The sequence below is a fragment of the Cydia strobilella genome, chromosome 19 (assembly GCF_947568885.1).
Source record: "Cydia strobilella chromosome 19, ilCydStro3.1, whole genome shotgun sequence".
Lineage (NCBI taxonomy): Eukaryota > Metazoa > Arthropoda > Insecta > Lepidoptera > Tortricidae > Cydia > Cydia strobilella.
In genome coordinates this window covers 3,745,605-3,767,769 of record NC_086059.1, presented here as the reverse complement: position 1 = coordinate 3,767,769, position 22,165 = coordinate 3,745,605, and the positions used below count along the sequence as shown (strand labels likewise).

Here is a 22,165-nt window from a genome sequence, read left to right as displayed (position 1 = left end):
GGTGATGGGATGACTACGACATTTATAATATGATATATATGTATATATTTATAAATATATTTATTTATTTTATAAAGCTTACATTATAACGTCACAATAAAAAAACTGTAGAATATATATAATAGAATAGGATTTCATTTAATCAAGTAGGATTTTACAATCTCTTTTGAATCGTCAAACATACATTACAACTAAATTAAAAAATAAATAACAGCTTACAAAATACAACATTCAACAATTAAAATTTACTACCAATACAAATACATTTCATAATTTATTCATTTACTTATAGAAGGCCATGCATCTTTATCATTAATATACTCTTCGACTGTGTAATATGCATTATGCAGTAGACCAGATTTAATATATTTTTTAAGTCCAGGTAATGGTAAATCCAGTGCCTCCCTTGGCAACTTATTGTAAAACTGTATACACTGTCCTAGAAAAGATTTCTTCACTCTCTTAACACGAGATCTAGTTATTGCTATTTTGTGATTATTTCTGTGCATTTTCTGAATGGTTTCTAAATTTTTTAGAGCATATAATATGCAGTCATATATAATATATTGTGATGCCATTGTTAGTATATTTATTTCTCTGAAACGTTCTCTTAATGAAATACGTGACCCTAAATTATATATGTTCCGCACTGCTCTTTTTTGCAATACAAAAATAGTTTGTATATCGGCAGCTTTACCCCACACTAGAATTGCATATGACATTAGGCTGTGGAAATAGCTAAAATACACCATTCGGGCTGTTTCCACGTTAGTTAGTTGCCTAATCCTTCTGACTGCGTATGCTGCTGAACTCAATCGGTTTCCTAGAGAAGATATATGGGGACTCCATTGCAAATTTTATCTATGGTCTAACCTAAGAACCAAGAAGAAGAAGAAGAGAGTCTTATCCACCATTTCTAGACATTCATTATTTATAAATATACTCCCACTAGTAATTTTTACATTAGGTAATGTGAATCTAATCCACTTAGTTTTTTTGTGGAATTCAACAGCATTATTATTAATTTAATTATGAACCAATTTGAGACCATATTCATGGTACTATTTATGTCTGTATAGTTTTCAATGTTTCGACTAACTTTAAAAATTAAATATGTGTCATCCGCGAATAACACAATTTCACAATGATCTTTTACAATACACGGAAGGTCATTTATAGATACTAAAAATAAAAATGGGCCTAAAATTGACCCCTGGGGCACTCCTAGTTTAATAGCAGCGGATTCCGACTGGGTTTCATTAATCACAACCAGTGTTCTTTCACTGAGATAGCTTGAAATTAGGTTAATAGCGGTATCAGATAACCCGTAATGTTTAAGCTTTAGTTTTAAAGTCAAGTGCTCAACACAGTCAAAGGCTTTTGACAAGTCACAAAAAAATAGAAAGTCCACTAAATTAAACTAGGCTATGGTGCCACCCCGGACCGTAGCCGGCCCAAACGTCCCCATGACACTGGCAGCATTGCCCCGTTGAATTGCCAAGGAGATCTGTTGTACCAGGTACGATCCGGAGCGAGGATCACAACCCCTATCTCTCAGCTAATATTTATTAATACTTAAACACATAGAAAACACCCAAACCTCAGAAACAAATATCCGAGTTCGTCACACACCAGTTCTTTTAGTTTAGACCCTTAGACTAATCCGCTATTCGCATATTAAGTACTCAACAGATTGCTTACAAATATTTAAAAGTTCGGAGAGCCAATAATATTAAAGATCTGTTTACTTTACAGATGTTTGGCGGCGTGGCGACCTACCTCGTCATTCTCATGCAGTTCCAAGCACTCACCGATCACTGAAACGATAGGACTAAAACTAAAACAATATGTGTACAGGAGGCCATATTAAATTACATTGTGACATCAAAATTATATTTAAATGATAGATAGATAGATAAATCATTTATTAGGCAGCTGCAATTACACACAATATGAATTTACAAACACACCAGAAAAAAAAAATTATTACTTTCACTAGCAAAGAATAAAATTATAACGAAATTACCATAATAAAAGTGAGACAGAAATGGTGTACAATTATGTACAAACTGTGTGCGTTGCAGCAGGACAAAAGGGTCACGGCTCTGATTTTCTGCCGGAACCCAGGTCACAACAGATAGTATATATATATACGATGTACTTACGTAAGCGGAATGAAATGAAAGCGGCGTAAGCGCCATCGACAATAAGGTCCCTTTTCATAGAAAATGCCCCATATGTGCATGTCGTGTGATAATTACTTGATTAAATATTAAGACAGTAGGTAAATTTACCCGTGTGTAGTGTACTGTGTGTAAGTCTCCTAGTTGTGCGACAACAGCCCCACCATGTTATATCAACCAAATAGCCGAATGAAATCCCAGCGGTTTGTTTTTCAAGGATGATATCAATGATATCAGTCGCCCGTGCGTTTCGCTCGCTCCAAGAGCAAAATGCACGCGCGACTGACATCATTTCATCATCATCATCATCATCACTTAAAGGGCTTTGCTCTTGTCGGTGCAGTAATTGCCAGTCCTTTCTTTCCTGAGCCAGTCTTTTGATTTGCTCGTACGATGCATTCTCTTTTACTTGGCTCAGATATGTGATTCTAGGCTTTCCACTGCTTCTCGTCTTTTCAATTTTTCCTTCCAGGATGTTAAGGAAAAAGTTGTCGTGTTCTAACATCTTGCCTCTCCTATTCCTTATGGTATTTAATAAGCTTCGCCTTTCTCCTACCATATTCAAAACCTCTTCATTCGTCTTTCTTTCAGTGAAGCTAATCCTTTCCATCCTCCGCCAACACCACATTTCGAAAGCTTTCAACCTTTTTCTGTCTTTTTGTCTCAGTGTCCACGTCTCACTCGCATACAACGCAATGCTCCAGATAAACACTTTTATCAATCGTTTCTTGGCTTTTTTGGAAATGCGTGCCTTAAGTAGTTCTTTTTTGTTATTGAAGGCTCCTTTAGCCATAGCGATTCTCTGCTTAATGTCTTCGGTACATCTTAGAGTCATTGGTTATCACCCTTCCTAAATATTTATACTGATTGACTTGTTCTATGGGTGTGTCCTGTAGTATGATGGGTTTGTAAACTTTTGGGCGGTTCGATGCTGTCAGAATGTTTTTTGCAACTGTAAGTTTTAGTTTTTTTGCAATTTATTTTAAGTCCGAATTGAATAAAAATTTCGTCCATTTTGGAGACTAGTTGCTGTAATTGACTTCGGTTATTGGCAAATGCCGCGATATCGTCGGCAAAACGTATGAAATGAATTTTGTTTCCGTTTACTTTAATTCCTCCTAAATCTGATTCTGTTATAATTTTTATGGCCTGTTCTATGAAAATATTAAAGATGAGTGGTGATAGTGGACACCCCTGTCTCACTCCTTGTCTGATTCTGGCTTTCCCTCTCTCTTCTCCTACTTCGATAATGGTCTCCTGGTTCTTATAAAGTTTATAAATGATCTTTCTATCCCTGTAGTCGACTCCAATTTCACGTAGGATACCCATCATCTTTTTCCAATCCACCTTGTCGAAAGCTTTTTCGAGATCAATAAAAGCTATATGAGTGTCTAGGTTTACCTCCAGTCGCCTGTCAACTATATTTCTAAGCGCAAAAATTGCCTCTCTGGTTCCTTTATTTTGCCTAAACCCATATTGATCTGGTCCTAAGTGTCGTTCAGCTATTGGCCGTAATCGGTTTTGGATAACTTTAAGTAAAATTTTGGATGCTTGTGAAATAAGGCTTAAGGTTCGATGTTCTTCGCATTTAAGAGTGTTTAGTTTTTTCGGAAGTGTAACGGTTTTACTAATTATGAAGTCTGATGGTAACTGTCCTGTAGCATACATTTTTATTAGTCTAAAAAATCTCGTCTTTCATGGGTTCACATTCGGCATATTTTATCATTTCAATATATATTCCATCATCTCCTGCGGCTTTTCCACTGTGGATACATGACAAGGCTTTTTCAAAATCTTCCTTGAGAATAGCTGGACCCATATCATAATCCTCTACCGGTCTCTCATCTTCCATATCATCTTCATTCAATCCCTCTCCCTTATAAAGTTCTTCAATATACCTCTTCCATCTCTCTAGTATTTCACTATTATTTATTAATATGTTACCCTGTTCATCCAAAATTGTCGTACTTCTCGTTGTACGTTTTTTGTGCACAGTTTTTATAGTATTGTAAGCCTTATCCATTTGACCCCTTTGAATTAAATCCTCAACTTTTTGGCACATTTCTAAGGTATCTTTCTCTTTGCATTCTCTGCATTTTGTTGTAATTTTGTTAGTTAGTCTTTTGTACTGCTTTATACTGTCTTCATCACTTCCATTCCTGAATTTCCTCCTTTGTATCATTAAATCCATAATTTCAGAAGTCATCCAGTTTTTTCTCGGTACTATTTTCTCCCTTTTTATACATTCTTCGGTTGAGGATGTCAGAATGTCTCTTATTTTGCCCCATTTATCATTTATACTTAAATTATTACATACATCTGCATTCTTATACTCCTTCAATTTATCTCCTACTCTATTACTAAATTACACTCTTGTATTGCTATTCTTATCACTGAGATTCTAAGGATCAAGTTTCTTTGGCTTTTGTTTCCTTTTTTGTTTTCTACTGTAAAAGTTGTGTTTACTTAGTACTAGGTTATGGTCAGTGTTTAGATCAGCTCCGGGATAGGCTTTACATGATTCTACTTGATTTCTAAATGTGGACTTAACTAGTATATAATCTAATTGGTAACGTCCTATATCTCCGGCCATTTTCCACGTGTAAATCCGTCTCTTTGGAAGTTTAAAAAAAGTATTAGTAACAACTAAATCGTTCTCTTTGCAAAACTGTACCATTCTGTCTCCTCTTGGATTTATTATTATTATTATTCTCTTTATTTATTATTTTTCTCATGTTAGGTTTTTTATAATATGCATATAAAAGTAAAATATAAAAACACTTACAAAACAATACAAAATACATATAAACAAATTATAAAAAACCTAACCTAGGGTGCCGCCAGCAGCGGGGCAGGGCCCAAGCTGCCGGTGGTCAGGGCCGCAGAGAGAGGAACCGGCGGACTATCCGCGCCGTGTCCAAGATCACCGCCTTCTGCATCTGACCCTTGATCCAACCACCTAGCGAGAGTCTCTCAAGGTGTTGGTCGAGACTCTTCGCTATGAGACCGTTCGCTGAAACGACTATCGGGACAATGATCGTCGAATCAACATCCCACATGGCGGTTATCTCGTGAGCCAAGTCTAGGTACTTACTGGACTTGTCCTTCTCGGCTTTCACGAGATTCTCATCATGGGGGATGGTGATGTCGACGAGCACGGCCCGGCGCTGCGATCGATCTATTATCACAATGTCAGGCTTATTGGCTACAATAGTCCTGTCAGTGATGATAGATCGATCCCAATAGAGCGTGGCACGACCATTCTCGAGAACTGGCACAGGTAAATACTTGTAGTACGGTACTTCGCGGTCCACAAGGCCGTATAGAAGAGCAAGCTGCTGGTGAATAATCCTGGCTACGAGATTATGTCTGTGCAAGTACTCGCCGTTAGCAAGATGAGAACAACCGGAAATGATATGCCTGAGTGACTCTCCGGGACGGCGGCATGCCCGACAAATGTCGACCGTACCGTCCTTCAGGATATATTTCCGATAGTTGTTCGTCATCATAACTTCGTCCGTAATTGCACAGGCAAAACCCTCGGTTTCTCCGAAGAGGTCCCCGAATCGTAACCAGTTCACCGACGCGAGCAGGTCTACATCAGGTCCCATGAGGGCCTTGTAGAACCGCCCGTGTAGCACCTTACTCTCCCATACCGCCCTGCGGCCCGCAGCACTTTGTACCACAGGTTTGTGCCAGTTCTCGTTTGCCAAGGAGAGCGGCGTGAAGTTCCTGTCCACTGCCACCACATCACGATGCACACCACACTCGTTGTTAAGGAAATAATTCCTGAGATTGCACACCTCGCGGTTGTGGAGATCTTTGGCGTTAAGGAAGCCTCGACCTCCACACTTCCGTGAGATGTACAATCTCATAACTGACGAGCGTGGGTGTAGCATACGGTGTGTGGTGAGCATTAGACGGACCCTCCGATCCAGGGCGTCCAGCTCGGTCTGAGTCCACCTTAGTATGCCAAAGGAGTATATGAGTATGGGCATTACCCAGGCGTTGAAGGCGCGCACTTTGTTGCCTCCTGACAAAAGACTGTTAAGGACTTTTGTGAGCCGACTGAAAAAGCGCTCCTTCACCGACCGTCTAATACTCTCGCCCTCAATACCCAACGACTGTGACATACCAAGGTATTTATAGGTTTCTGATTCAGAGATAGATCTGAAAGACATTGTCTCAGAAAGTTGTAAATTTGTTGAATTTACAACCTCCCCCAGCTGTACATGCATAACCGCACACTTATCGACACCAAACTCCATTCTGATGGCGGTACTGAAAACTTCTGTTGTTTTCAATAGCACCATCAAGTCTTGGTTATTTGGCGCAAATAGCTTGAGGTCATCCATGTACAGAAGGTGAGAAATGACTTCACCCTCTCTCCGAAGCCGGCAACCTGACCCTGAATCCTTCAGCAGGGTGCTGAGAGGATTCAGAGCTAGGCAGAACCACAGGGGACTCAGACTGTCACCCTGAAATTATTATTATTATTATTATTCTCTTTATTTATTCTTTTTCTTATGTTAGGTTTTTTATAATATGCATATAAAAGTAAAATATAAAAACACTTACAAAACAATACAAAATACATATAAACAAATTATAAAAAACCTAACCTAGGGTGCCGCCAGCAGCGGGGCAGGGCCCAAGCTGCCGGTGGTCAGGGCCGCAGAGAGAGGAACCGGCGGACTATCCGCGCCGTGTCCAAGATACGGGTGTGTCTAAGGGTTGAGATTTAATTTTCACAGCGGTTATTCTGTCACTATGATGAATCGTGTTATCCACCAACTGGCCCCATTTCTTGTTGAATACTATTGCAGTTCCGTTGGCTCCTTGATTCTCTCCTGTATATATAATCCTAAAATCGCCATCCCAGTAATCTCCACTACCCCCCCACCGGACCTCACTTAGTCCTAGAATATCTATTTTTAACCTTACCATCTCCATCTTCATTTCCTCTACCTTCCATCCACTAACATTGTCCTCACATTCCACGTCCCTATCTGGCAAGGATTTCGCATGATGACGACCGATTCAGCCTTGCGTCTGCACCTGCCGGACTCGGACCGCCACGGCATTTTTCTTCGTGGAAGCCCGCTGTCAAGAACCAATAACTCATTACTTGTTGTCATTTTCCATTACTCCTTTTTTGAGGAAAAATGTAGCGCGGTAGTTTCCTCCCTTGCTTTCCGCACCGCAGTTCAAAACCCGGTTTCCCGCCTTCTGATTTATGTACAGAAGCCCTACCAGAAATCCCTTTCTTCGGCCCTCTGCCACTACTAGTATCCCTGCTGCCGGGTACTAGGGGAATGCCTATTTACTGGCGGCATTTATTCGCCATGTCGCAAGATCGTCTTGGGACTAGTGCGATATTTTTTAGGCAAGCCCATCCCACTGGGCTTTCCATCACGTCCTGGTAATCTTGCCGCTGTTTGGTTGGGGACTGCTTATTCACGTATTCGCAGCTAACCACCATATCTGGTGGCCGTTCACTATCCACCACCTGTGACATCATTTAGATGTCACAAATGGTTAAAAGCAGTGTTGAAAAAAGGAATTTGAAATGAAAGATTTAGGCTTAATTTCAGATTTCTTGGGCATAAATGTCAAAATTTAGAAAGTCATGCTACTGAGTTATGTCAAAAGCAATATCTGAAAAACGTTTTTAAAAGGTTCAGTATGTATGACTGCAAACCTGTTAATAACTCCATGGACTACAACTTCAACACTCAAGTGCTAGAAGCTAGAAGGTGATAAATGTAAAGGTAGCACAGAAAATATTTGTATGCAGATCATTGGGTGCTTGATGTACGCGGCTTTAGGTACAAGACCTGTCATTTGCGTTGCTATGTCCATACTCAGTAGTTATCAAGATTCGGCTAGTGACATGCTGTTAGCAGCTTTAAAAAGAGTACTGCAGTACATCAAATACACATTGGACTATAAATTGGTGTTTAAGTGTGATGATGAGATGCTTGCAGGGTTTTGTGAAACAATGTAACAAGGTTGTATATGTTCTGTGTGAGACAGATATATTAGCTTCTCGCTCTATTACTCCGTGTGTCATGGCGCTTCTATGTTGAAAGTCAACTCAATTTATATATTCATTCATTTTTATTTTATCTAAAATACTTGTGTCACTTTTACCCTGTTTTAGACCGCGGGCCAGGAACAGATTTCCATGACCAATCGCCTCCCGGGCGAAAACTCGTATAGTGGTTAACGGCTATGTATGATGAACCCTCGTGAACGTCAGCTGCCGCTCCGTTGGTGGGTTGAGGAATGGCAGCAAAAAAGTCTATAATTTTTTTTTGTCATCACCTCCCGCTTGATACTTTGTCAGATGATAGTTTAGATGCTATTGTTAATAAAACAAATCGTCAGCCGATTGTATCGCGGTAGAAAGACCGTGTTACGTGTTTCGGTGGCTGCCATTCCTCAACCCACCAACGGAGCGGCAGCTGACGTTCACGAGGGTTCATCATACATAGCCGTTAACCGCTATACGAGTTTTCGCCCGGTAGGCGATGACTGACGAAATTTGCGCCTGGCTCGCGGTCCATTTGTACAGTTTGTTAATTTGTTTATATAACGGCTATGACAATAAATAATATATAACACGGAAGCACATTTTTAACACAAGGGACAAAACGTAGGCCGCAGTCATTTTTAACACAAGGGACAAAACGTAGGCCGCAGTCATTTTTAACACAAGGGACAAAACGTAGGCCGCAGTCATTTTTAACACAAGGGACAAAACGTAGGCCGCAGTCATTTTTGGGTACTTAACAATTTCATAACACAAATCGAAATTCAATAATAAGAATCAAAAAAATATATTTTAAAAAGCTATATAATTGGTTTTCTTTGCTCGTTCATATACCTATGCTATGCTAGATTTGTGTTGCGGAGTACCTGGCAGCTGTTTGTCGGTGGATACCAGATTGGCGGCCAGCACAAGAATTGCAAAATCTGTTGAAAAAGTGCAATTTATTGAGCTCTGAGCTAATTTTTACCCGACTCTGGCAACGTCTAAAGTAACTGTTATGATTTTAGCAGTCTATAATAGTATATGTGTCGTTTTCAAGCAAATGGCGCTTGCCATAAGCATAAGGACTCTCTGACAGGTTTTTCGTATAAAGATCAATCAATTTTCGTCCTTATGTTAAGCGACAATGTGGTACCTTTAGATTGAAAACGTCACATTGGCAGTTAGTGTACGAAGTACCATCGAAGTACGAGTAACAAATACGGCTACCACGAGTTGATATTTGACGTTTACGCTAGCGACTGCGTGATCCCGATCGCAGTCCGTCTCGCTCGCACTGATGTATTGGTGAGATCGAGTTCACGCACCCGCTAGCGTAAATGTCAAATGCCAACTCATGGTAGGTAAAGTTTTGCAGTAGGTGTGTAGTTAGGTTTCTGTCAAGTGTTGTGTGTGTGGCCTATTATAGCTCAGGTGACAAAGGCTACACTTTTGTTATATTCATTTTAAAACCTGTGCTTTTCTGGCTACTTTTATAAGTGGTTTATACCAGTTTTAGTTTTAGTTTGGTTTATAGTATACCAAAAATGCCAATCGCAAATCGAAACAGAAATGTATGGAAATAGTCACGTTACTGTTCGTAGTATCTGACATCCCGATACGTTTTTCCTTTTCCTTAGACGTTTAAGTTACATCGCGTTGTACGATTGTCGTCTTGGCTAAGCCCCCGGAGTCGAATGCATTGTTTATCGTTAGGCGGAATATTTGCTTGTTTGCCACCGACGATTTATAAAACTGTGGGTTGTTCAATAAATACAGAAAATCCACACAAATCGTATCCTGTAAATTGTAAAGCCAACCGGCTGAACCGGCCAATCTACGTTCGAATCAACCATCATCTAATCTTTTGTTTGTATTTACTCTGTTTATGTGTGACAAGCGTTGGTAACGACATTTATAATAAAAAAGGCATTGACATACTTAAAGACATTCATCAGTATAACTTTTACAACAATAACAGGTATTAATATAATATAATAAATTTTTGGGAAAGATAGTTTGGGATATGAAAATTTGGCAAAAAAAAATCGGTAATGCATCAGTAACCCCATTATTTAATGCAAATGCTCCTGCCCAATGCTTCAAATCCTTCTTTGAAATCAGAACTATATCAATCTTGGTGGTTAAGATAGGCAGTAACCCTGCAGCATCATATCATATCTGATGAGTTGGAGGTAATTATGAAACGTAAATGCCTCTACCTAAAACTGAGTAGGTATCAAAGTGACGTCAGCGACGTCATAATGACGTAATTATGGCGTCGCTGACGTTTTACACTGAAATTTTACACCTTTTGTTACCTAATTGAAATAACAAGTACTGGTTTCTATTAGCACGTCTTCTTATCTTACCTTTTATCAGATCAATTTTTTGAAAACAGACTCACTAAATCAGTAATGTTTGCTTTTCTGATGGACGTTTAGGTAAACGCGCGTAAAGCACTGATTTTGTCGCTCTTATTTGTAAATTTCGTAAAGTTTGGACTGCTAAACATGGTAATTTTGTATTACACATATCCTGTACTTGACGTTTATCAGACTACATATTTATAATTATGACTTTGAAGTAGTGTAAATGAAAGTTAGACTAAATCAAATTTCTCCAGAAATTACTTCAAAACAAGTGACAATTTCTCTGAGAATCGACTTAATTTCAACGTAATTTTGATACTTAAACAATCTACAACATTTGCTGAAACTATTTTTATACATGAATTTGTATAATTTACCACCATGATTTTTTGATGAATTTTTAAAAACTGCCTCTTCTCTTCATGCATTACCGGTGACGCACGCTCCCGACCTCATTATTAAAAGGCAAGATGAGAAGACGTGCTAATAGAAATCAATACTTGTTATTTAGATATTACGTAACAAAACGTGTATAATTTCAACGACTAAATCTATCAATTTTACATTTTTGCTCCAAAATCGACTACGGCCTCTTAAATAAAAATGCCCCTGCCCAACGCTTTAAATCTTACTTTGAAATCAGAACTTTATCAACCCTGGCGGTTAAGACAGGCAGTAACCGTGCATCAGAACTGAAGAGTTGGGTCAGTAATAAGTCACTAAGGATTTGTTTCATAGCAACAATCATATTATTATACATACATACAAAGGTAAGTATATACGGGGTCAAGCTAAATAAAACCGTTTAATAATAATAAAAACAAAGGAATTAATCACGACGCGTGACGCGTGACTATCAAGATGGCGCTCGAACCGGAAGACGGACATTAAAGTCATTAAAGGATGACTCACGTTAGACCGGGCCGTGTCCGGACCGGAGCTTCCGGCGCTTAGTTTTCTATAGAAAGCATCACGTGATCACCTGTCATGTCATAGAAAAGTAAGCGCCGGAAGTTCCGGCCCGGATACGACCCGGTCTAACGTGAGTCATCCTTAAGTCGTCAGTCGATTAAGCTTCCGCGGTTAATAAATCACTCATCCGACTTCAGTCTAATCTCCGCCCAAACACGATATGACGCATCTTTATATGACACTCGTAGTGACTTACGAATTTTCGAAACCAAGTGTAAAGCCTCTCGAATAATATTATTATGACGTATATGAAGAAGGGAATTGAGGGTGTAAAAAATAAATGAACATTGTTACGGTGCATCATGGAATCAGCGGCATTTCGAGAGTATAAAAAACAGAGCAGTTACGGGTATCGTGGTATGGTTTTTTGATTGACTTAGATGAAATAAAAAAAACCGGACAAGTGCGAGTCGGGCTAGCCCACCGAGGGTTCCGTATTTTTTAGTATTTGTTGTTATAGCGGCAACAGAAATACATCATCTGTGAAAATTTCAACTGTCTAGCAATCACGGTTGATGAGATACAGCCTGGTGACAGACAGACGGACAGGCGAACTGAGGGTGAGGAGTCTTAGTAATAGGGTCCCGTTTTTACCCTTTGGGTACGGAACCCTAAAAAGTACATTTGATATTACCAACGCTTGCTACAACCATCTTAACCTCTCTCTCCTTTAAGATGGTTGTACCACAACCCCCCTACATAGTGCCTCGTGGGCGGCGTGCTATCGCTAGTACTACGAGTTTCAAGATGCTCAGGAGTGAGCTTATAAAGGCTCCTTTTAAATATGTAGATTAAAAAAAAAAAAAGGAGTGAGCTTCACGCCCACGGAAACAGATTGGCGCATTGCGGTATCGCCGCCGCTTGACGTCTTCCAGCGCGTTTTAATGACTGTTATAATTATGCCGAGTCAGTCATAATCCTCGTTATCCAAGGTCCCCCAACAAAGTGCCTAGTCGGCGGTGCGCTATCGCGAGTGCTATGAGCCTCGAAATGTTTAGAAAAAACTTGTGTAGTCTACATGTATTGTTAAAGTTTACGAAGTTGCAGTACACGTTGGTTATTACCAGCCCACCCCCTTTGATTACCTCGCCTACTTTGTCGCTGCCGCTTGACGTCTTCCAGCGCGTTTTCATAATTGTTCTTAGCAGAGTCAGTCCTAACCCTCTCTTCCAGGTCCCCCTACAGAGTCCCTAGTGGACGGTGCGCTATCGCTGGTGCTCTGCACCTCAAGATGCTTAGGAGAAACTTACCTAACGTAGTTAGGTACGAACGTCAACGTAGTTACAAATGGTAACATCAAATTCTTAACCCAAGGACTCTCTGTTTCCTAGGTCCCCCTACAGAGTGCCTGGTGGGCGGCGCGCTATCGCTAGTACTACGAATCTCGAGATGCGCAGGAGTGGCCCCGCTGAACTTCACCGCCGCGGACGCCGGCTGGCACATAGTGGTGTCGCCGCCGCTTGACGTCTTCCAGCGCGTTTTTATGACTGCTCTTAGTGAGTATTGAGACTATTTGACAAACTTTGCACAAAGTAAAGTAATTTTAAACGCCAATTATAGAGTACTAGCAAAAGTACTCTATAATTGGCGTTTAAAATTTAAAAAAGCCAAAAGCCAAAGGGCAAAAGCCCGCGAATTCTCCTGCGTGGAATTAGTAATTTTTGGTAGTTTTTTTTTATTCATCTTAATTTTATTGATTATCAAGCAGATTCTGCTTTAATTACCCGACAAGATGTATAGGTAAAAAGCTTTTATAATGACGACATACTAATGACACCTGATAAGTACGAAATAACACTGTAAGTTAATTGTTATGTACATAGTATCTTGTTTCTATAAACAGTGTTCATTTCAGATCTCGTAGCTCTAGCAGCCTTAATTCTAGACTTCCAAGAAGATCCAAGCAAGAGTATCCGCCTCGGCGAATCCGCCGTGACAACTTTTGTATGGATCGCCGACCTCGCCCTGGTGCTCGCCATAGCCAGCCTGGCTGTGTACCGCGGCTCCGCCCGGATGGAGAAACTCATACGATTGCTGAGGGACCTGCAGAAGGTGCAGTCAGCACGAATATTAGCGGGTTAAACAACGCGCCAAAAGTATCTGCCACCCTGGAACACATCTCAAAATAGAAATCCAATCTATCAGATATAGAGTTCTACATATACTGACCGCGCGCGAATTCCGTGCACGGCTGAGGAATGTTAGGAATGTTGGGCGTCATGACCGAGTGGTGTCATTTTGTACGTACGGGCGCGGCGCATACCCCCCCACTTCCTCGACCTCCGAATGCACGGAATTGGCGCGCGGACAGTAGAGACATATCTTTCTTTGTCAAGTTATTAGAGAATGGTAGATCATCCGCTACTTTTGATGTTGACTGTATCAGGATAGAAGTATTGTTAGGTTGTTAGGCAGTTGTTGTTATTGCAGCTCAGTGTTGGTACCAGGAGAATTAGAAATCAATCTGAGAAATACAAGATGAAGAGCCTGCATATATATGTAAAAGAAAATGGAAACTAAAAATCATATCATCCTTCATTTGCAATCAAGCAAGTTACGTACTTAACCCTATCTAGTGGAGGGTGGAGGGTTAATTATCAATCTAAAAGAATTAAAAACAAACAAGACACTAAATACTAGTAGTTTTACAATGTCAATATCAATTACTATTTAATACGCAATACCTAGGTTTCATTTAAATACAACGGGTGACGCTCAATTTTTTCGCAGTAATCCTTTTTCCTTTTTTTCAGATCAATGCTGACCTAAATAATACCGGATGCCAAAAAATGGAGAAGATTGGCGTCATCGCAGTGACTAGTATTTTGTTGAGCACCTTAATGGTTCAGTTTGCTGACGCCTACATATGGTTCCAGTACAGTATTGATAAAGGATACAACTGTAAGTGGAAACGGTCTTTAAAGCAAAATTGACGGGTAACATTTGACTGCATGCCGTATACGATACTATACTATGATAATACTATTACTTATTCGGTGAATATACTACGCGAAACCACAGAATAAGTTAAATCAAAGAGGCAAAGAGTTATTGATTGTAATAGAGAGGTACTCTAGTTTGACAGCCAAAACAGATGGCGCTGTAACTGCGCCACATGTTTTGTAATCATTGAATTTTCACATCTCAATCACAGTGCCATCTGGTGTAGCTGTCAAATTCGAAACACGTAATTTGTCTTATAGACTTTATACATATACTCATCTAGTACAATAATGAGTCTTTGGTAATAGTAGGTATTATCAAATATATATTATAAATATAACTCCGTAATAGATGGATACAGTCTAAGGAAAAAACGTGCCTCGAAAATCAAGAAAATTTGATTCTCGATCAGAGGGCGCTACTAGCTTTGGCCTACTGTCGTATAGATGGCGTTGACGGTTTCGTTTGTTATTTAACAATTTAAACGAATATCAGTGAAAGAACATGGGTCAAAATCATAAAAATAATTAATGCAAATAAAAAAAAACATTTATACATATTTAAATACATCTTATCGTATTTTTATAAATCTTCATTTTTAGTTTTAAGGTGTGTCGATAGATGGCAGTAAATTTACTGTGGTTACAAAATCTAGTATGACAGTACAACTCTATCTTATTATATCCTCTTTGGTATGTGATGAAACTATACTTTTGCCACAACACGGGGAAAACATGTTTATTGTGTATTTACAAAAAACAATTTACAATATTTGATGATATTGCGCATCCTTGAATGCATTGTGCCTATTATAACGCATTTCGTCAATTTTTCCATGCTTGTGGCGTAGTGCTTTCGTAATAACTCTCACTCTCCGATAAGTACCCACTTAACCCTTCATTATTATTATTATTTACTATTTATTTTGATACACTAGCAGCTCTTGGAGCTGATGCGTGTATATCGAGCACTTGTATTTTATTTTGCACTTTTCAAAGTTCTAAAATGTGTATCATTTGTAAAACGTATACCATTTTTTACGTTCATTCACTAAAATCAATAAATTTTCTCAGGGTCGATAGTGATAATGTACAGCTCGTACTACATAGGCAACTATCTGGGTCTGCTGGCGCTGCTTCAGTGGGGCTTCGTTACTTTGGCTGTTCACAACGCCGCGGCTGCGGTCAACCAACACCTGCTGCGACTGCATCACGGTGACTACTCTTCTATAGTAGGTGGGCTTCGTCAGTTTAGTTGTTCATGGCGCCACGGCTACGTTCAACTAGCGCCTACTGCGAGTATCTTCGTTCAGGTGTGACTATTATTTGAATGTTGATTTTGTTTTTACGATTTTCGTTACATTGCGGTATTCGATCGATCGACTGAATTCATTGTAGGTCTGTAGTTAGCAACGTATCGAATATTAAATGCCAGTTCCCGCTGTCTAAATGGAACTTAAATGACTAACCAATTTTTGAATCCAGATTATTTAGTTTAATTATGATTTATTTCGTATGTATATAGTGAAGCTAAAGACCGGAGGAACTGCGATGTTAGAAGTAAACCTAAGTCCTCCGAAACCCGTCGTGGATTGCTTCACAGAGAGAGACTATGACATAACTCCTTCAGGTACAGATGTATATAACATTATTACAATTAGCATATATTTTTATCAATGGTATAATTAATTGAAAATAAGGATTAGCAAAACTTCTTACCTTATTCGCGGTTAGAGCATCACTTCGCCTTCAGACTCAAGACTAGTCCGTTTTTTTGTGTAGTTTTGAGGGTTCCGTACCCAAAGGGTAAAAACGGGACCCTATTACTAAGACTCCGCTGTCTGTCTGTGTATGTATCTCATGAACCGTGATAGCTAGTTTTTTTTTTCGCAGATGATGTGTTTCTGTTGTCGCTATAACAGAAAATAATAAAAACAGAATAAAATAAATATTTAAGTGGGGCTCCCATACAACAAACCTGATTTTTTTGCCGCTTTTTGCGTCATGGTACGGAGCCCTTCGTGCGCGAGTCCTACTCGAACTTGGCCGTTTTTTTTTAATATGATTTCAATTTAAGGGTCAGACTTCGCCGCGTATCCATTGCAAGTGCAATCCATGGTTCGCCGTCTCGCTTCCTCGTACGGGCACATCGGCGAGCTGATGAGACAGATGAACGAGACCAACGGCACGATCATCATGGCCATTCTTATGGCCTCATTTCTGCATCTTGTGTTAAATCCGTACTACACGTTTCTGGTTTTGAGTGAGTTTAATCTTTAATACAAAAAAAAACCTTTTTACTAATTGGTTAAGAAATGTCCGAGCTCTGAGGTAGCAAACATTAAAAAAAAAACCTTCCTCCTTTTGGGATTTAAATATCAACGAGGCTGCGCGGTGTCAGGATCGGTAACGCGCATGTAACACCTCTGGAGTTGCAGGCGTCGATAGGCTACGGTGATCGCTTACCATCAGGCGGGCGTTATGCTGGTTTGCCACCGACGTGGTATAAAAACAGATGTCATTGTACTTAGATCAAGTGACCAAGCCGTACCGGCCTCTGCCACTGGAAGGCTTGGTAACTTTTTCTTTAATATGTTTATATTGTTTATGATTATGACATTTCAGTTCACAATTTACCTATATATTTGTAGTAGTGTGCCTAGTACCTACTTAAAAGCACAAATGAGAATATTTAATAAAAATATTTGACTTCTTTCCTAAGTTGAGTTTATTTATTTTTAAAGCATGACTAAAAGAAGTATTTTTCATTTTTTTTTACATAGGTATCAAGTACTCTTAAATGATGTTGTGATATTTCGTGAAACGGAAAAGTTAAACCCGGTCATCGAAAATCCATGGTACATCGGCATCGATGGTAAATCCATCAAAGTTATTGTCTGTTCCTAAGATGCGGGAGATAGTGTGCTGGAGGCGGTGGTGGTGCCGCTTTGTGGGAGCTTTCTGCAAATAGCTGTTCTTCTGGTGACCGTCGAACCTTGCCACTGGACGCAGGAACAGGTAATCTAGACGTTAGACTGCAAATACGTTACCTACTAATTGTTTTATTGACATTGATGTGCACATTGAAAACATTTATTTTCATTATATCAGCAACATTCTAACAGCATATCATCATATTGCAAAAACTCAATGCTGGACACAGGCCTCTCCTACTCCTCATACCTATGCATAGTGACATTAATGGCCACTATTACTGGTAATACATGGTATTACCAACGGTTTCCGGCTTGACCAGAACATCGCTCGACCGGTTAAGGTTAGCGGTATTACCTATAAAAAAATGTTTTCTTTCTTTTATCAGAGAGAAACCACCAAATTCCTGCTGAGCCGAGTAACCGTCCGCCTGGCGCCGAAGAGTACGCTTCTGGCCCGAGAGTTGAAACAGTTCGCAAAACAAACTGTCCTTTCTAATATCAAGTTCTCCGCCCTCGGTGTGCTCACCCTCGGTCGGCCGCTCGTAGCTTCGGTAAGCTTATAAAAAATAAATAATAAAGAAACCAATATTATAGGACTTTATTACACAAATTGCTGTGAACGTCGCATTGCTGGAAAATTGGACAGTCCTCAACCCCCCGAGCAGGTCGGCTTTCGGCCTGGTCTTTCTACCACGGACCACTTACAATACAAACAGTAAACCAAATCATCGAAAAGTACATCGATTTTAAAATCCCACTGTATTTAACCTTTGTAGATTTCTCTAAGGTTTTTGATAGCATAAGTCATTCATCTTTATTTACCGCACTGCAAGAACAAGATATAGAACCTGCTTACAAACATCTAGTCCGCAATATCTATGCCTCAAGTACTGCCTGCATTAAACTACAGTCTCCCGGACCATCCTCTAATATAAAGAAAGGCGTCAAGCAAGGTTACCCGCTATAGCCCAAGCTGTTCACTAGTACCCTTTAGCAAATATTCGGGAAGCTGGCGGCTGGATGGGAGAGCAAAGGTATCGACGTCGGTGGACGGCGATTAACAAATCGGTTTTGTTTCATCAAAGAAACAAATTAAGTTTCTGCAGACCCTGAATCCACTTCTTTTAGTTTAGGCCCTTAGACTAATCCGCTATTCGCATATAAGTACTCAGGACAGTACTTACAACACAGTGCTTACAAATATTTGAAAAATCGGGGAGCCAATAATATGAAAGATCTATTTACTTTACAGATGTTTGGCGGCGTGGCGACCTACCTCGTCATTCTCATGCAGTTCCATGCACTCACCAATCACTAAAACGATCTTATCTTATCTTATCTTATAGTTTCGGGGGCCCTTTCGGATACACTTCGACCCATAGGGATCTTTTGTGCAGTTACCCCCTAGAAAAGATCCGTCCGCTACTCAAGAGCCTTCCCCACCATCTCCATATGCCGGATGATGGACCTTATGGGTAGCTTTTTGAATTCCTTTGGTACCAGGTAGCCTGTTCCAAAGTCCTTCATTCTTTGTCTGGCGAGGGCGTGACATTCACACATAAGGTGTTCTATTGTCTCTTCCTCTTCGCCACACATACGACAATCGGTGTTGTCAGCGTGCCCCATCTTGGCCAGGATTCCCTTGACCCCGTAATGGCCAGTAAACACCCCCGTTATTATTTAGAGTTGCCGTTTGCTAAGTTTCCAAAGCTTTTTGCTCCAACCAGAGTCTACCCCTTGTATAAAGAGCTTTGAGTGCTTTAGACCCGTCAGACTGTCCCATTCTTCCTGGTGTTTGGTCTTAGTAAGGTCTTTGATAGCCGTTGTGATGGTTCCCTGTGAGAGCCCCACGAATGGTTACGGACCTATAAGGTTGTTTGCAGATCCGGCTCTGGCAAGTTCATCTGCATTTTCATTGCCCATGAATCCCGCGTGCCCTGGGATCCACACCAGTTGCACTTTGTTTTGCCTTCCAAGCTTGTTCAGAGCTTGGATGCCATTGTATACCAGTCTAGAGTCCACTCTAGGCGCCTTAAGCGATTTGAGTGCAGCTTGGCTGTCGCTGAGAATATAGATATTCTTCCCTTGGGTTTGCCTAACTATATTCTCATGTGCACAGGCAATTATAGCGTATGTCTCGGCTTGGAAGACAGTGGCGTAATTGCCCATGCTTATGCTACTACTAAAGTCATTTGCATAAATGCCTGCCCCAGTACCAGAATCTGTCTTGGACCCGTCTGTGTACCATATGATGTCATTTTCATCAGACATTGGTGCTTCAAGACCTTCGGTCCATTCAGCCCTTGTTGGAACTTTAACATTAAAATTCTTACGGAACACAAACTTGGGTTGCATCTTATCGCAGCCCATATTCGTAATCCTTTTCATGAAATTGTCACATTCCATGTTTGTGTGTTTAGTCTTTGGCTTGTTATCGCTCCAGAGGCCTGTCAAAGCCAGCCTGTGTAACGATTTCCGCGCCTCAGATTGTATCACTAGGTGCAGCGGCGGGAGGTCTAGTAGTACCTCCATCGCCGCTGTTGGCGTCGTTCTAAACGCGCCAGTAATAGCCATGCACGCCGTTCTTTGTATTTTCGTAAGGGCATCCCTGCATGTGCTCTTTAGTGTCCTTGGCCACCATGCCAGGCATCCGTACAGAATGATAGGTCTTACCATCATGGTATAGATCCATCTCAGTACCTTTGGGTTTAAACCCCACGTTTTGCCATATGCCGTTCTACACATTCCAAACACCCTCAGTGCCTTGGTTATGGTAGTTTCGACATGCTTTTTCCAGTTCAGTTCTTTATCTAGTGTTAAACCTAGATATTTCACTTCATCGGACATTTCCAGAACCCTTCCATAAAGCTTCAGCTGTTTCATGCCGTTAAGGGTCTTTTTCCTGGTAAACGGTACTACTACTGTTTTGCCAGGATTGATGGAGAGCTGATGATGGTTGCACCACCTCTCCACTTGCTTCAGTGCTGTATTCATGATTTCCGATACCGTTCCCGGGAATTTCCCGTTTACAAGAATCACTAAATCATCTGCATACCCTACCGTGTATATTGGGCCTTTGTTTAGTTCTTCCAGCAGTGAGTTCACTACCAGGCTCCAGAGAGTCGGTGAAAGAACCCCCCCTGTGGGCAACCCTTCGTGGCCGTGGCTAATATTTCATCTCCCATGAGGGTGGACTTTATTAGTCGGCTATTTAGCATAGTACCAATCCATCTACAGATTGTCGGTTCTATGCCATGTTTAGATGCTGCAGTGCTGATTGCCTGATACGTGGTGCGGTCAAATGCCCCCTCCACGTCTAGAAAAGTGGCTAGGCATAGTTCCTTGTTCTCTATCGCCTGCTCTGCTTTGGTTGTCACCAGGTGCAGTGCCGTTTCAGTCGATTTACCCGGCTGGTACGCACATTGCAATTGGTGCAGTGGAAGTGCAGGAGTCACTAAAACGATAGGACTAGCCCCAGTTCTAAAACAATATGTGTACAGGAGGCCATATTACTTACATTTTGACATCAAAATTATATCTAAATGATGTCAATCGCCCGTACGTCTCGCTCGCGCCAATACATGTACGGATAGGTACGAGGGAAATGCACGCGCGACTGACATCATTTAGATGTCACAATGTAAGTTTGAATTGGAGGGCTAAAAATACGCTGACAATTTTTTTACTGCGACACATTGTTGATAATTTTAACAAACGTTCGCGTTTGTGTATCAAAGCTGAAGAATATTTAGAAGATAATATGTTCTGTTTTAGTTAAATGATTGTAGTTTTAATGACATTTTGTGAAAGACGTAACGAAGTAACGAACAGTAGGTAATCCGAAACATTCTTAGACGGAGTAAGAAAAATATTCTGAAAAATTATTTTCCCCTCACTAGCTCGGAAAGTAGTCGTTTATCCTTCAATACAAGCGGGGAAAAACGCGTTTTATCCACTAGTGGGGAAAGTAATTTAACCTTGGATGGAGCGTGTTTAAGTAGCTTGACAGATAAACAATAACAAACTGTTTATTTAAGTAGGTATAATTAAACTTTTGTAACAACTTCTATAATTTAACATTGTAATAGGTAACTTATGCACAAATAATTTATAACTTTCTTTGTGTACCCCGTGTGGTTGTATGTACGAGTAAGCAACCTGCCCGTGCATACCTATACATATACAAGGATGAATGAATATAGATACACTTCAAATTACTGATAAGTTTGTTAATTTGTTTTCCGCTTACTGCTCCTACACTAGCTACTTTAGATCAGAAATTATTTAATTAAGGTAGGGCACTCAAGGTCTATTAACACATTGTTTATTATTACATCAGTTTTGTATATGACTGTTTGTTGCCTAAATAAATTAAAAAAAAAAAAAAAAAACGTAAAACGCTCATGATAATGGTTCGTTCGATATTAATTATCATTAAATAAATGGTTTGAGAATCTAATAAAAAATACCAAATTTAGCTTTATTTAATGATTTTAAGTCATAAACCTTAAAATTCCATAAGAAACGTTTGTTTCTTTATAATGATGTTAAATATAATTCTGAACGCACAAGTTGAGTCGATGCTATTTCAAAACGCATCCTTGACATTTCATACATCAGAAATGTCAAGATTGTCAACAATTTTTTTACTTAAAACCTTTTCTCACCGACTCGCGTAAAAATACACAACTTCCAGAGTTTTCTGTTATAATATCGTAAAGAAATG

At 40.0% G+C, this 22,165-nt stretch overlaps 1 protein-coding gene across 1 annotated transcript; it reads left to right on the top strand.

Moving 5' to 3' along the window:
- The first annotated feature begins 12,236 nt into the window (after nt 1-12,236).
- LOC134750331 (gustatory receptor for sugar taste 43a-like) lies at nt 12,237-18,763 on the top strand. Its single transcript, XM_063685494.1, has 10 exons — nt 12,237-12,318; nt 12,893-13,057; nt 13,417-13,613; nt 14,315-14,462; nt 15,578-15,718; nt 16,029-16,133; nt 16,581-16,766; nt 17,412-17,521; nt 17,826-17,990; nt 18,692-18,763. The coding sequence occupies exons 1-10, from the start codon at nt 12,237-12,239 to the stop codon at nt 18,755-18,757; spliced, it is 1,365 nt and encodes a 454-aa protein (XP_063541564.1). The 3' UTR covers nt 18,758-18,763.
- Nucleotides 18,764-22,165: the final 3,402 nt, after the last annotated feature.